The sequence below is a fragment of the Calidris pugnax genome, unplaced genomic scaffold (genome assembly GCF_001431845.1).
Source record: "Calidris pugnax isolate Ruff unplaced genomic scaffold, ASM143184v1 scaffold211, whole genome shotgun sequence".
NCBI lineage: Eukaryota > Metazoa > Chordata > Aves > Charadriiformes > Scolopacidae > Calidris > Calidris pugnax.
Genome location: NW_015091083.1, coordinates 4,479,483 through 4,494,120, shown reverse-complemented (window position 1 = coordinate 4,494,120; position 14,638 = coordinate 4,479,483). Strand labels below are relative to the sequence as shown.

Here is a 14,638-nt window from a genome sequence, read left to right as displayed (position 1 = left end):
TAGAATTCATCCCATTAGCACTTCAAACACTTGCCAGAAATGTTTGATAATTATTTTAGGATTTTCTAAGAAGAAAACATGACGTTGCAATAAAAAAGAAGAAAGGAAGCATTTAATATTCAACATGGAAAACTTCATATGTAGAAGCATATCTATCTCTCTTAATTTGCAGCTGTTTAATGAGTTGGTGTTAGTACTAAGGCAGAAAGTATCTTTTATTTTCCCCTGCTTGTACCCCTAACTTGGTACAAGACTTAACAATAACAATATTTGAACAAGAAATTAAGGAGAAAAGACAAGTGTAAAAAAAAAAAATAAAATAAATTCTGAGAAGTGTTTATGATAACCATCTCTTTCTCTCTTCAATGTTTTAAATGTTCATTATCACAAGTATCTGAGAAGTGTTTATGATAACCATCTCTTTCTGTCTTCAATGTTTTAAATTGAAAACAGGGCACATACTGAGATGTTAGAAACGCTGTTTTTATCTGGACAGTAGAGGCCACTGTTCTGCTTGTGATGTGTCCTCTGCTTCGTTACATGGCAGACAGGGATGTGGTGGGAGTTACTGAGACAGGGAATCATTTGTAGGTGATTGATTGAAAACGAGAACAACATCAAGAGATGAGGAAAAGGAGAGAGTTCGGTATTCTTCAGAGTTTAAGAAAGATTAGAATTTCTATGGACTAAAGTGAGTAAAGAAAAATGAAACTGACACTAGAAGAAGCTACTTGAGAAGCCTGATGGTAGGGAGTAAACTTTACTTTCCTAAGTGGAGAAGTCACAGGATGCAAGAACGACAAGATTGCCCTGTACAGAGCAGAGTCATATGAAAACGAAAAGCAAAACTTGTTCTTTGACACTGACTCTTTGTTCTGACTCGAATTTGTGTCCTAAAATATGAACATATGCACAACTAGGAAGTTTTTTAGTGCTAGATGTGCAAAAATCTGAATAGTTTTCAGAAATCCTAATACTCTTTCTGTAAATTTAAAATAGTAGATGGCTTTTAAATTTCTTGTGTGGTGTGGGGTTTTTTGGTTGGTTGTTTTTATTTTTTTAAATAATATTAGACTCATAGAATGGTTAGAGTTGGAGGGGACCCCGAAGATCATCTAGTTCCAACCCCTCCACAATGGGCAGGAACACCTTCCACTAGATGAGGTTGCTTAAAGTCCCTCCAGCCTGGTCTTGAACACCTCCAGGGATGGGGAGTCCACAATTTCTCTGTTCCAGTGTCTCACCACCCTCACAGTAAAGAATTTCTTCCTAATATCTAATCTAAACCTACCTTCATTCAGTTTAAAAATGTTAGCCCTCGTCCTGTCACTACATTCCCTCCCCGTCTTTCCTGTAGGTCCCTCTTTAGGTACTGGAAGGGGCTGTAAGGTCCACCCAGAGCCTTCTATTCTATTGTTAAAGGTTGTTTCTCACTGAAGCTGATAATGCTTGTTTTCTTTCCTTTTTAAAAGGTGAAATTCCAGCACGAGGTCTACCCTCCAGGTGGTACAGAAGGTGAATCTAGTCTGTTGGAGCAGCCAGTGTCACGGCAGGTTTTCATTGTTCAAGACCTGGAGATTAGAGATCGCTTAGCTACATCACAGATGAATAAATTTCTCTATCTCTACTGCAGTAAGGAGATGCCCAGAAAAGCGCATTCAAACATGGTACTGTTCTGGAATACGTTAATTAATTATAATTGTAGTGGTTGGACTAACATTGTGGAGATTGTATACATTGCTTAGTCTTGCAGAAGAAGAGACATAAGATCATAGAATATTGAAGTAATGTAACTTGTTGATAATTACTTGCTTGACTCCTTGTGGGTATAAAAACTGATTAAGAAGTCAATTTGATAATTTGTATGTCAGATATTAATGTTTTTGAGATTGTCAGTTTAAAAAAAGTAGATGTGCAGGACTACTTTAGTAGCTTTCAGATTTCAGTTTTTGGACAGATATCTGCTTGTATGATTAGGCTTGTCATTACACATGCAGAGTTGTTTTACGATATATTGTAATCTTACTCGTTCTATCTATAAAGGTTTTATGAATTTGGGGGTGTTTTTTAGGTTTTTGTATTTAATTTTCTTTCTTATAACAACCAAATAAGTTATTTATTTAACACTAGCTTTATAATTGGTAACTGGAATCCAATTAGTACGGAGTTCTTGCAGTAGATGTTTTTTCTAGCTAATGTTCTGAGATTTAATAATTGTGAATGCTACTACTTTTATTTATCTTTTTGTTTTTTCTCAGTTAACTGTTAAAGCATTACACGTCCGTCCAGAGTCTGGCAGATCCCCGCAGGAATGTTGTTTACGTGTTTCACTAATGCCACTTCGCCTCAATATTGACCAGGTTGGTTATGCCAATGAAAAAAAAAAAAGCCCAACCAACCAACTGTTATTTATTTAGTGAGTGATACTGGCTTTTTACCAGATACGTGTAACCAGCGCAGACACTTTATGTGGTTGTTTTCTTCATTTGATACCTCTTTTATTTATGATAAATCGCACAAATCTTTGGATCTCTACCACTTTTGTTTATATCCACATTAGAACTTTCCTTTTGCTCCAGCTATTACTGGGACTAGCCTTTTTTAATTTAAAAACTAAGAACATCTACAGACCTGGCTGTTTTCTCAGTAATACCGTTTTACCCCCTGAGACTTTTGATGATCTGTAATGTTTTGAAATCATAGCATAAGCATATACTTACTCTTGAATGATCTTGTTTTGTTTGTTCGTGAAGTGGATTTGGTGTTTTTAATTGAAAATAAGTTAATCATTAATCTACAAGCTGGTCACAATGTTTTAGTCAAGGACGCTCAAGGGCTGCCTTTATACTCTGGAGGCTATGGTCTCCTATCAGCTGCAGTGGCATGAAGAACAGGAATAGGAGAAATTGTTTTACTTTCTTTAGCAAGCCTTTGTGCAAATTATTTCCCATATGCTCAAGAAACAGTTGGGTTTTTTTTTTCTGCACTAGTAAGGAAGCTACGTATGTTTGTGCATTCAGGTTTAAAGTGCAGTTATTGCTCTTTGTTGAAACATTTCCTGCTTAATTTGTCATCTGCAGAGATGGGTTTTGTTCAAGAGGACAATTAGGAGTTCTATACCTACCTTGTTTTTCTCTTAGCACACATTAGAGACCAGGTTTTCATTTTACTATTAGAAAAATAGAACTCAGTATAGCTTGTAATAATTTCATCTAGAAAAATGGCATGGAAATACTGCCATCTAGTGAGGAAATGTGTTCTCTCCGTTCTAAGTCTTTTACCTTCTGTACCTTAAACAAAATTCACCTTTACAACTTCTGCAGAATTAACCACAGCTGTCTTGGAATCACAGGGCTGCATGCAGTCATGTTAGAAACTCTTTTTATTATTACTTAAGCTGTATACTTATTAGTTAGAAACAAAACAAAAAAAAAAGTAAAAGAAAGTCCAGATGTCATTAATTATAGGATGAACAAGGCACCAGTGTGATGCATCTGACTGACAAGACATTAACAGCAGAGATATTAATGACTTTTAATGAAGCAGTGGCGAGATCTGATCTGGAGTAATTGGTCTGACGCTGGCAATATTAGAGATGAATACGAACTGTACTTGAGTACCCTTTTATTGGAAATCAGAAAAAAAGTTTATACCCATTAAAACACTTGGTTTCTGGAACAGTCTCCAAAATGAGAGCAGAGGTGATGAAAACAACCCTGGAGTTTTAAGACAGAGCTAGATAGATAATGAAATCATATTGTATGAGCCAGGGCAACAACCAAGAGGGTCTGTTTAGTTTCTGTCCTAGATTTCTGTGTGGCTTCTGCACTTGTTAAAGGATCAAAAAGAAGACATGTGGTTTGATTCATATCCAAATAAGAATAAAGAGCTGGAATAGTAGATATTATTTTTTAGACAATTGGGCATTTATCTCTTTTGGGGGGATTTTTTTTCGGTTTGTTTTTTTAACCTAATTGTATTTTATTTTTGACATTAGGATGCCTTGTTTTTCCTGAAGGATTTTTTCACTAGCCTCTCTACAGAAGTAGAACTCTTAGTTACTCCAGATCCTGAAGGTATACCTTTCAAAAATCTAATATGAAAGTGCTGCTTCTTTTTCCTGTAATATGTGTATATGTCTGTAAGTTCACATGTGAATCTCGTGTGCGTGAAAGAATTGATGACCAAACCCCAACATTAGTAATTAATTTGTTAGAACACAGAACCTTTGGGTATTTTGGTTTTGTATTTTATAAATACCAATAAAGGTCTTCAACAGCTGGGATCCACGTTGTATAAAAGTTTTCACCAAAATTGGAGCATATATACATTATTTAATATTTCTTGTGTAAAAGAGTAAGTCTGTCTAATAGCTTAAAGTTGTGTAACCCCTAGAGAAAGGAACAGAGTTCAAGATTATAAATAAGCATTACAATGTATGTATACAGTTAAAGCAGTACTATACCACCTGATGCAAAAACCAATATATATAGAAAAGCATATTTCCTCTATTAACTAGATTTGTGAGTTTGTTAGCAGCTATACTTTACCTATTTCTGTTGAGAAGTCATAGTGAAATGCGTAGATAATGAAGTATTCTGCAGTACTACCATTAAAACTAGATTGATTATTTATGCTGATGCATGAACCTCAACTTAAGCTTCTTGCAATAATTTCTATTGATAACTAAGTTATTATTTTCCAAAGAGAATTGAAATTATGTCCTGCTAGTAATTTGTATTAATAAGTATTAGAGCTTAGTGAGGTAATTGTACAAACCCATTTTTTTTTGTAATTGCTGTGAAAAATAGGAGTCAATTTATTGTATTTTTATCTTAGTTAAAAAGTCTCCTGGTGCTGAAGTTACGTGTAGTTTGCCCAGGCACGTCAGCAGCCTTAAGGACCCAAGTCCAGTCATTTCTTTCTCATCTCACAAGCAAGCGAATGAAAACGGTAGCATTGATTCTGTGGATGTAGTAAATGGAGATGATCATCATTTCTCAGAAGAAGTAACGTCATACAGTGATCAGCCAGTGTTTTTCAGGTAAACAAACTTTCCAGTGACACACAGCTGTTCTGCTGAATGCTTTAAGAAATTGTGATGATAAACTATTCAGACCTTTTGACAAAGTACATTTTTTTGTTTGCTTTTTTATTGACTGATTGTGGAAATAAAATCTATTTGTTTCGATCACTAGAAGGTAACTAATGATTTTTGTAACAAACTTTTGCATGCTACTGTGCACAGGAAAGAAAAATTAATTAAAGCTCTGCCACATACAGAACCAATAATGAGATGTTTTATAAATAAATAAAAAGCAGTTTTTAACTTTTATGTCTAACGATGTAAATGTGATCTAATAAAACCAGAGATGAGAGTATATAAAGGAAAAGGAAAGTATGGGAGAGTTACAAGACTAACATATCAGAAGAAAAACTCTAATGGAGTCCTGACTGGGAAGTGATTATAAAAATTGCAGCTTTTTATGCAGAAGTTTTTTCTTGTGTATTCAGATCATAAGTACCTCTAACAACAGATGTGTACTTTGGTAAGCAGTGAATAGCCAAATTATGGGAGAATGACTGGTTCTATTCCATCCCATATCTCACTAACAGAATTTTGTAATGAGTTCCAGCTGCAGGGCTAAATTTTGCCCACAGAACCATCATTAGCCATACTTCTTTTTTTTTTTAAACTGAAATTCATGCTGTGAAAATTGAAGGAAGATAATCACCTGCAAGATTAGTAGCACTTTTGCAGGAATGTCAAATTTATTATAAATTTATTTTAAAATATTTTATTTATAAATTCCTTATAAATGCTAACCTTGACTAGATGTTAATAAACCAAAAAAAGCTGATTTTGCCATGGTATTTTGTACGCTTGCTCTGAAGTACTAATAGTAACTAGAGAACTTATGGTTTACAGAAAATGGTATGGCATCCTATTCCAGGAGGATGGGAAATCATGGGTTTCTTTTTGGAAGGATAGTTTTATTTCCTTTTCATGTTTCTCACTGTAAAATTTCCTTTGTCTATTTCAGAGAATTTCGGTTTACATCAGAAGTTCCAATACGGCTTGATTACCATGGCAAACACGTATCAATGGATCAGGTTTGTATATAATGCTGATGCTGTAGAGCAAAAAAAAGATGTTGTTTGTTTTGGGTTTTTTCTCCCCTCCGGAGCTGGGATCTGTTTTTATGCTCCCTTCTCATTATTGATGTGAACTTGAGAAATATAGAACATTTTTGTCTTAGGTTCAATAAAGCTTTAACCTTGTTTCACTTTTAATTTGAAAACTAAGGGGTGGATCCTCCAGTTACCCTTAGCTCAGAGTTAAACTTGAAAGTTGCATTTATCGACTCAGTGACTGGCTAGAAATCAGGTTACACAGCTGTGGTGCCCATCAAAAGATGATACTACTATCTCATGCCAGAATTGTGCAACTTGTTTTCTTCCTCATTAATCCCAGAATAAAATCAAGTGTTGTCTTCCCCTGCCCTGTTGGTTTCCCTGGCAGTCTGTAATGTATGGGCTTAATAAACAATGGCAGAATCTAATACACATTAAAAAAACGCTCATAGGTTTTTTTTTAAAATACGTATTGAATATCATACTGAGTTTATGGAGCAGCCCTCAAGACTCCTGATTTGCAGAACGGGATCTGTACTCTGTCATGGAAGAAAATAGGGACAAGTAAAAGCAGCAACTTCTTGCATTTGCATTGCTGCCAAAGAAGTCAAAACATGAAATAGCAGCCTTAGAATGCCGGGAACACACTAATGCCAGAGCTATATTTACACAATTTGTTGTATCTGAATATTTCTGAAGAAGCCCTCTTGTATCCAGATGTTTTTCTTAAGAGTAGCTGATTTGGCCAGTTTTTGACCTCTTGCAAGTTTTCATGTAACATAATTCCTAGCACTGTAACAAGTAGCATTTGGGAGACTGGGAGAGAATCAGTTTTCTAGATATGAGTAACTATAATAACAGTTGAGATTGTACAGGATGAATAAACTCTTGTGATCATAAAATATTTCACTTACAGGGGACACTTGCTGGAATTCTTATTGGGCTTGCTCAGTTAAACTGCTCAGAATTAAAGCTCAAGAGACTTTGTTACAGACATGGGTAAGTATTGAATTGTAAATTAACATTGGTATTGCAAATTGAACTAATTTATGGTAAGAAACTGAATGTAGCAAGCAAGCAAATTCTCTGATAAGATCTCTTTCTAAAATCTTTTTGACTTTTTGTTAAATATATAGCATTCAAGAAAAACATCTATTTTCAGGACAGTATTTAATATATGTGCTATTTAGTCTTGGTGCTAAACTTTTTAAATTTTAGTTCTATGTTTACATTGACCTGGATGTGATTATGCAGTGTTGAAATTGTGTTTTATGAAGCATATGTTCATGAAACCTTTGGTTCATCAACAGCAACATGACAGTTGAAAACAGCTTTTCTTTTGTTTGAATGACACATTTACTTCAATGAATAATGCATTTCTTTAAAAAAAAAAATAATAATTTCATTTACTTCAGTTTATTAGGTGTGGATAAATTGTTCTCCTATGCTATCAGCGAATGGCTTAATGATATAAAGAAAAACCAGCTACCAGGAATTTTGGGAGGAGTAGGGCCTATGCATTCTCTAGTGCAGTTAGGTAAGTTAATTCTTACTTGTATTCAGACACACATGGCAGTTGTTTTAAACAAACAAACAAAACTCAACAAAAAACCCGCCCACGACATTGACATATGTTTTCATTTCCTCTCAAGGCATTCCGCTTGTCGAAGAGAACTTTCTAATTATGGTGTTGTGTCTTCATTTTCAGTCCAAGGTCTGAAAGACTTGGTGTGGTTACCGATAGAGCAGTACCGAAAGGATGGCCGGATTGTAAGAGGCTTTCAAAGAGGAGCAGCTTCTTTTGGTACTTCCACTGCAATGGCAGCACTGGAGCTGACAAACAGAATGGTTCAGACTATACAGGTATAGCATGTTACTTCTGGAGTTAGACATAAAATGAGAAGTGTTGCTAGTAGTGCTCTATATTAAGCTAATATCTTAATGCTGTATATTTAAGCTTGGGAGTATGTCTTAAAAAAAAAAAGCTGTTGTATAAACAGGAAAGCAGAGACTGGGCAAAGCTTGCAGCAGTCTGTGAGGTGGCATCAAATGGAATGTTTAGAAAATTGTGTTAAAATATTGCTGAACACAGAAGCTGATACATGTCTTTAATGTATTACAATGTACAGTTCAATATTAAAATACTCAGCTGCACTAAAAAATCACTGATACTGAGAAAGATGTGTTCTTTGTGTATATGTATTTTCCAGTAAGAATCTTAACTTTTTCTTAATGTCAGCTTATCTGTGCTTATATACAAAAAAACCCCCAACCCCAAAAATCAACCAAAGCCAAACAAACAAAAATACTGCCTCAATACCAATACTAACTGTGTTGATGTACATGAAGTCTATAAAATTTATATATACAGGCTTTAACTGTAATCTTGGATCATAGTGTTAATAAATTTGTTCCTCGATGTAAAATACATAGCAAAAATATGTTTTTACCTAATTTTGCAAAAATCATAGATGCGTCAAAGTTTGAACCAATGATCTTACTCATGTGAGTGGAATCATGTACATGCTTCTGTGTTTGTAAGAAAAATGTACTGTTGATCAAACTTTTCAGTTTCTATCTTAAGTGCATTGTGCAGATTAGAGGATGCCTTTGAAGGAATGCAAATGGGAGGGGTAAAACCCTACCAAAACCTGCAATATTTGTTCTTTCATTGTGGAACTTAATGTGTAGTTACAGCTGCACCCATTCCAGAAGTGCTTGTGCAAAACCCATAATGTGATGTAAATGAATATTATTTCTGGAATTGCAATTCTTTTATTTCAATTACGTCACCCTGTTAGTAGTTTAAATTTGTGATCCAATGCTATAAGACTTCTTAAATATATTGCATTCACTCCTCATCTTCAGGCAGCTGCAGAAACTGCATATGACATGGTATCACCAGGGCCTACTTTTATTGAAGCAAAAAAGATCAAGCGATTCCCTCGCCATCGTTTAGCTCATCAGCCAGTAGACCTACGGGAAGGTGTAGCCAAAGCATACAGTGTAGTAAAAGAGGTGAGTGCAAAATCATTGTCCTTAACCAAACTTCAGAATTATTTCCTAAGACAGCAAATAAAATATGACCAAATGAAGAAGGGGATTTTAGTTTTGAGAAGACTGTTGTCATTCAGTAATCATAAACCAACAGAAACTCTGCATGGAAAAGTCAAGAGAAGTAGAAATAAGATGTTACGCAGAGAAGTGTGATTAGGACTTCACTGTTTTCTGCAGTTACGAGAGTTTAAAGTTGTCCTGAGAGATGTTAACTTGATTTCCTGCCCCACAACGTCCATCCTTCCCTTCTCCACCTCCCCCAGTCACTGTTAATTCTGAGATTGTTAGACTTTAAGCATAATCACAGAATCACAGAATCCTATGGGGTTGGAAGGGATGCTGGATTTAGCATAAATACAGTATCAGAATAGCATATTGCTGTATCAGTAGAGTAGTACTACAGTTACAAATCACAGAGAAGACAAAGGCAGTTAAAGTTTCTCTTGAAATTAGGAGCAGTTAGTTTTTCTTTTTCAGCGTTAACTAATTTCTGTTAATTTCTCAAAGGGGATTACGGACACAGCCCAAACCATCTATGAGACTGCTGCTCGTGAGCATGAAAACAGAGGAGTAACTGGAGCAGTAGGAGGAGTCCTCCGCCAAATTCCACCAACTGTGGTTAAACCTTTCATTGTTGCAACAGAGGCCACCTCCAATGTTCTCGGTGGCATGAGAAACCAGATCAGGCCAGATGTGCGTCAAGAAGAGTCTCAGAAGTGGCGCCTTGGGGAGGATTGAGATTATAAATCTGGCTCAGCAGGCAGGTAGCAAGACTGGAAATGCAGAAGATTGTCCTGTTGGCAGCTTTAGATGGAGCTCACTTTGTTTTGTTAACGCTCATCTCAGGAACAAATGAGGTTTTCAACTATTATTAGCAAAACACCCAACCAAAAATATTTATGAAATGGAAAGCAAATTGGTACTTGCTTATACTGTGTGTTACCAATACTTTTGGTAGATAGTGCCAAACGTAGCGAAGCATGCGCTGCCAGCTCAGAGACATGCTTGCTCTGTTTCCTTTACCATATTTTTCTTGGCAGATTTAACATCAGAAGCAGTAGCCTGTACGGTGAAACTAAGAATACTTTAAAGATGTTTTCTGATCGTAGTCAAAAAACTGCCTTCGATAAAGGGCTCTGCAGATGCTCTTCACTGACTAAAGGATAAAAGCTTTCATTTTGGACACGAGACATATGACAAGATGATATCGTTTAGTGGTCATAAGCATCGCTTTTAGCGTGGCACTTACAGCAAGGGCAAGCTTGGTAACCAGTCAGAATTTAGATTCAGTGTTGATACACCTATGAACAGGATTTGTTCCTAAATATTAAATACCTACTTTTGTGGGTCTTTGAAGAACCTGAATGTTGCAGAAATGTTCTGTTGTGTTGCACTTTAAAGGATATGGCCTGTATATTGTGCTTTTTTTATAGTGTGAATAAAATGTAATGTGCATTATCCTTTATGTGGTTTAGAAGCTTACACATATTATTGAAAAGAGCATCATTTGATGATGATCGTACAGAAATGTATCTTAAATTTGTTTAAACTATAGTCATGACTATGTAAAAACACTTTTGTCTTCTGTCACACTAATTACAATGCTAAAAATAACTCTTCTTCAGGAAAACAGCAGTTAAATATTACTGTATCCAACAGTTCTTTGTAAGAATGAGAAATCCTAAGTAAAGTAAAAAATTATTTCATAATTTCATAGTTAAAGTTCTATACAGACTTTATTTTAATAATGTGTTTTTACTTAAAGTTCATATTGTTGCAAAGTTGCTGCTCTCACAAGGTATTTTTAATTTAAATTGTGTATTGTCAGTTATTTGACAATGAATATTTGGGGTCATTAAATTTGAACTCGGGAAGGGTGAGAGGATTTAAAAAAAAGAAAAATCAACAAAACTTCAAAAATCAAAGTTAGTACTGACATTATTTACAGTTTAATTAGGTGACCAGGATTTCCACAGAGCTTATTAAATAACTGACATTGTGCCATTTCTGGGCAGTTAAAAGTCTTGGCGCTAGCTATGCCAGAATAAATCTTTTTTTCTTGGTATTAGCGAAAACTGGAGGATAAAAAGTAAAGACTACTCTGAAAAGAAAAATACTCATCTTGAATTTCACCAATTAAAGACTTTGGATGACTAGCTAGAACTTAAGCTTGTCATAGTCCTGTGCTTGTCAGAAGTGGAAATCCTGCAAATATGCTGTGTGGGAGATCTCCACTGAAAGCGGGACGCCGGATGCTGTTCAGTATTCAGTCTCTAAGGGTGATGAGGAAGTAGTTTCCCTCCCTTATTTAATACCTGCCACTAGCAACTTGCTTATGGGTCACATAGGAGTGTCTGAAGGAAAATAGTTCCTGCTTCATCCTGATACTACATGAGCTATTCATTGACACCAAAGAATCTGGCTGGAGGGTAAATGATTTAAAAATAATCCCTCTGCTAGGAAGACTTCTGCAGTCTGCTTTATTATTTTTTGTAAAACAGCTCCAGTTACAAACAAATTCTTGCATTGGGTGACAGGTGGTATTACAAAATTTTGTTTTCTTTCACTGGAATCATCTAAGTTGGGGTACACTTTGAAGATCTGGTTATTTCAATTAAACAACTTGCCGTAAGCAGGAGGAGATGCTTTGGAGAGGACAAGTACATGCCAATTTAATGATTTTCTGATGTAAAAATACTTGCTGGCAGTTCATATTTCTGGCTGGTAATGAGAGAGCTCTGCTTTTGCAAGAGCTCAAAGGTTGAGCATTTTGCACAGGAGTGAGTTCGGTGAAGGCAGTTTGGCACCTCCTGGCTGCCTTCTCAAGGAGTGACGATGAGTCAATACAAGTAAGTAGCAGCGCATCATTCTCATTTGCAATTACCATACTACACAATTTCAGCTGGTCCAGTTGGTCCAGTTAATTGGAGTATGTTGTAGTAGTATAAATCTACATATTTTCTTCCTTTTTGACATGGCTGAAAAGGAGCAGTGGTATTTCCATACTCATTATTTCTTCAGTTCTGTCATGCATCTGGTTGTGGTGCAGTGCAATTAGAATATATTTTTATATGAGGGTATGCTGTCAAGGTAAGACATTTTTATAGAGTGTCTCTCTATCAGCAATACAGATTGTACAAATTTATTAAACTTCACTTTTTCACTGTGTAAACCCTTACATTTACTGCTTGCACTTTATTGAGCCTTTTCAGTGAAATTGATTTAAGCTTTTTTCCAACATTTTATTTTTACAAGCAGTTTCTTAATTTTTGAGTGCATATTCTGCATTTTTTCCAGTTCTAACATGTTCTTGCAGTGTTTGAAATGTTAAAAAAACCAAACCCCAAGTTTGCCAAGCTAGTCTTTACATTTTGACCTTTTTTTTAAATCGTGTCTTCTATGGAGCGGCTTGTGTTTTAAATTAAAAAGTATATATCATGGGTGAGAAGGGATTCATCAAGTGCTCTGCTCAATACTGTATGAGTTTTCAAGCACTTAAAAAAAAAAAAAAAACCAACCTGAAAATGAGGTTTGGCTCTGGACGTATTTCCTGGAAGTGGAAGCCTATGGATATGTTACTGTATTCTCTGTTAGCACAAGGAGATCTGCAAAAGTATCGTTGTACTTGAATTTTCCAGTTGCTATTGATACTAGCACTTCTTGCCTTTGTAGTGGGTGCAGACTGGCATTTTTAATGTTCAAATTCTCTACTGCTGTGGCTAAATCAGGTACTGTCCTGATAGAACTCTTATCCTGGCTTTTCTGAACCATCCTGGCGCTTCAAGTACTACATTGATGGGTGCCTGGGAAGTACCTGAAATAAGACAGCCATCTTCTGGGGAAAAAACAAACAGAAAAACCAAACCACCACAAACCATGCTTCGTAAGAATCATAGCAGTGACTGAGAGCAACAAATCATCACATCCCTGCAAAGGCAGCTTCCGTTTTCTTTCCAGTATCTGTTGCCAGTCCCTAATTACCACGGCTTTTTAGCGAGGCAGCGTACCCTGTGTGTAATGAGAAGCACTAGGTCAGTCACCAGGGAGTTCATCTGTGCTTAAGGGATGTGTCTGCTTTTATTTTCTTGTTAAGGGGTTGATTGTGAACATCTGTTGCTTGCTTTCATTTACAGTTGCTTAATTGAGTTGCCAAGAAAGGTTTCTTCATAAACCAAAAAGCTCTCAAGTGGTTATGAGCAAGGCATTCTTATTCAATATGATCCATATACCTGGAAATGTAATCCTGATTTTACTTTAAATATGGAAATGAATGCATTTTGTAAAACAATGAAATCCAAGAATTTGTTTAGAGTAGTTAAATACTCCTAAGTCTTTGAAATATCCTAAATTCTCGCAGCAATAGAAGCATCGTCAGAAAAGGTGTGATATTTGTGTCAGTTTGGATCCATAGTGTGCATATAGTTCTCTCAGACTCCAGGCCTCATGATTTAAGCTTCTGACAACTGTTTTAAGTTGCTCTACATACTGAATCTTGTTTACAATTGAAAAATTAGATACTACAAATTAAGTACATAAATACGAATTGTGCACTTGTACTGGATTTCTTAATAGTGCGGTAGTTCAGACAGAAACACAGCAATTTGTGTATATGTGTATATTTTTTACATTTTTGCATTTACAGTAGTTTTGTGGTATTATTTGTATATAGTTTGCTAGTGTAAAGAATATAATCTCATGAAATAGAAACCACTATTGAAGGGAATTGACTATTTCAACTTGAGTTATTTTGCTTAAAGTTCTTGTCCCCTCAGTATGTCTTTGAGAATTATTTTTGACCATAATTTATATGGCACCAAAAGTGTATATTTTAGCTTATTAAAATGCTGAAAGGCCTTGAGTGCAAATAGGTTGTCCTGTTAAATATGTTTAATGGAAAAAACCACAAATTTGTAACAATATATAAATAAATGTCTTAATTTGTTCCTTGAGTTGGTTTTCTCTACCTATGAATATAACCAAGATAGGAAACAGTCTCCCAAAATAACAGAGCTAACCGTTAAAGCTTTTTACCTACCTGGTTAGACAGCTGTACTTCAAAAATTAAAAGAAATTTTAAACTGGAGGAAAAAAAAAAAAAGTTTAAAATTGCATGGAGGTCAAAAGCTAGGGAATGAAGTACCCTGGATGACAGAACCTGAACCCACCTCCATTGTGCATTAACGAAGCACCCTTTACCTCTAAGATCATATCCTGTGTCTCCCGTAGGCCTGTTGCCACATTTAAGTACAGAGTACGTATTTCTTACCTCCACATTCACTGGAGATTAACTTAAAATTTTATTAGCTACCAGACCCTGTGAAGAATGCAAAACATTGAACTCCTTTCAGGATGCTTGTACGATGCCCTCTTCACAGGCACTTGGTTACGAGCATCTGAAAAGTGATGTTAGGAGGCTGAGAGCTGGGTAGCATTAAATGCTGGTGGC

At 35.7% G+C, this 14,638-nt stretch overlaps 1 protein-coding gene across 4 annotated transcripts in view; it reads left to right on the top strand.

Moving 5' to 3' along the window:
* ATG2B (autophagy related 2B) overlaps positions 1 to 14,141 on the top strand; it is a 47,023-nt gene extending 32,882 nt beyond the window's left edge. For 3 of the 4 annotated variants that reach the window (XM_014957533.1, XM_014957534.1, XM_014957532.1), the window contains exons 33-42: positions 1,473 to 1,667; positions 2,259 to 2,360; positions 3,998 to 4,076; positions 4,840 to 5,044; positions 6,045 to 6,114; positions 7,052 to 7,134; positions 7,551 to 7,672; positions 7,844 to 7,998; positions 9,004 to 9,153; positions 9,700 to 14,141. In XM_014957533.1, coding sequence (XP_014813019.1) covers positions 1,473 to 1,667; positions 2,259 to 2,360; positions 3,998 to 4,076; positions 4,840 to 5,044; positions 6,045 to 6,114; positions 7,052 to 7,134; positions 7,551 to 7,672; positions 7,844 to 7,998; positions 9,004 to 9,153; positions 9,700 to 9,930 — 1,392 coding nt within the window. In that variant the 3' untranslated portion in view covers positions 9,931 to 14,141. The remainder of the gene's footprint in view (positions 1 to 1,472; positions 1,668 to 2,258; positions 2,361 to 3,997; positions 4,077 to 4,839; positions 5,045 to 6,044; positions 6,115 to 7,051; positions 7,135 to 7,550; positions 7,673 to 7,843; positions 7,999 to 9,003; positions 9,154 to 9,699) is intronic. The other variant, XM_014957535.1, reaches the window with a different exon arrangement.
* The last annotated feature ends 497 nt before the right edge of the window (positions 14,142 to 14,638 follow it).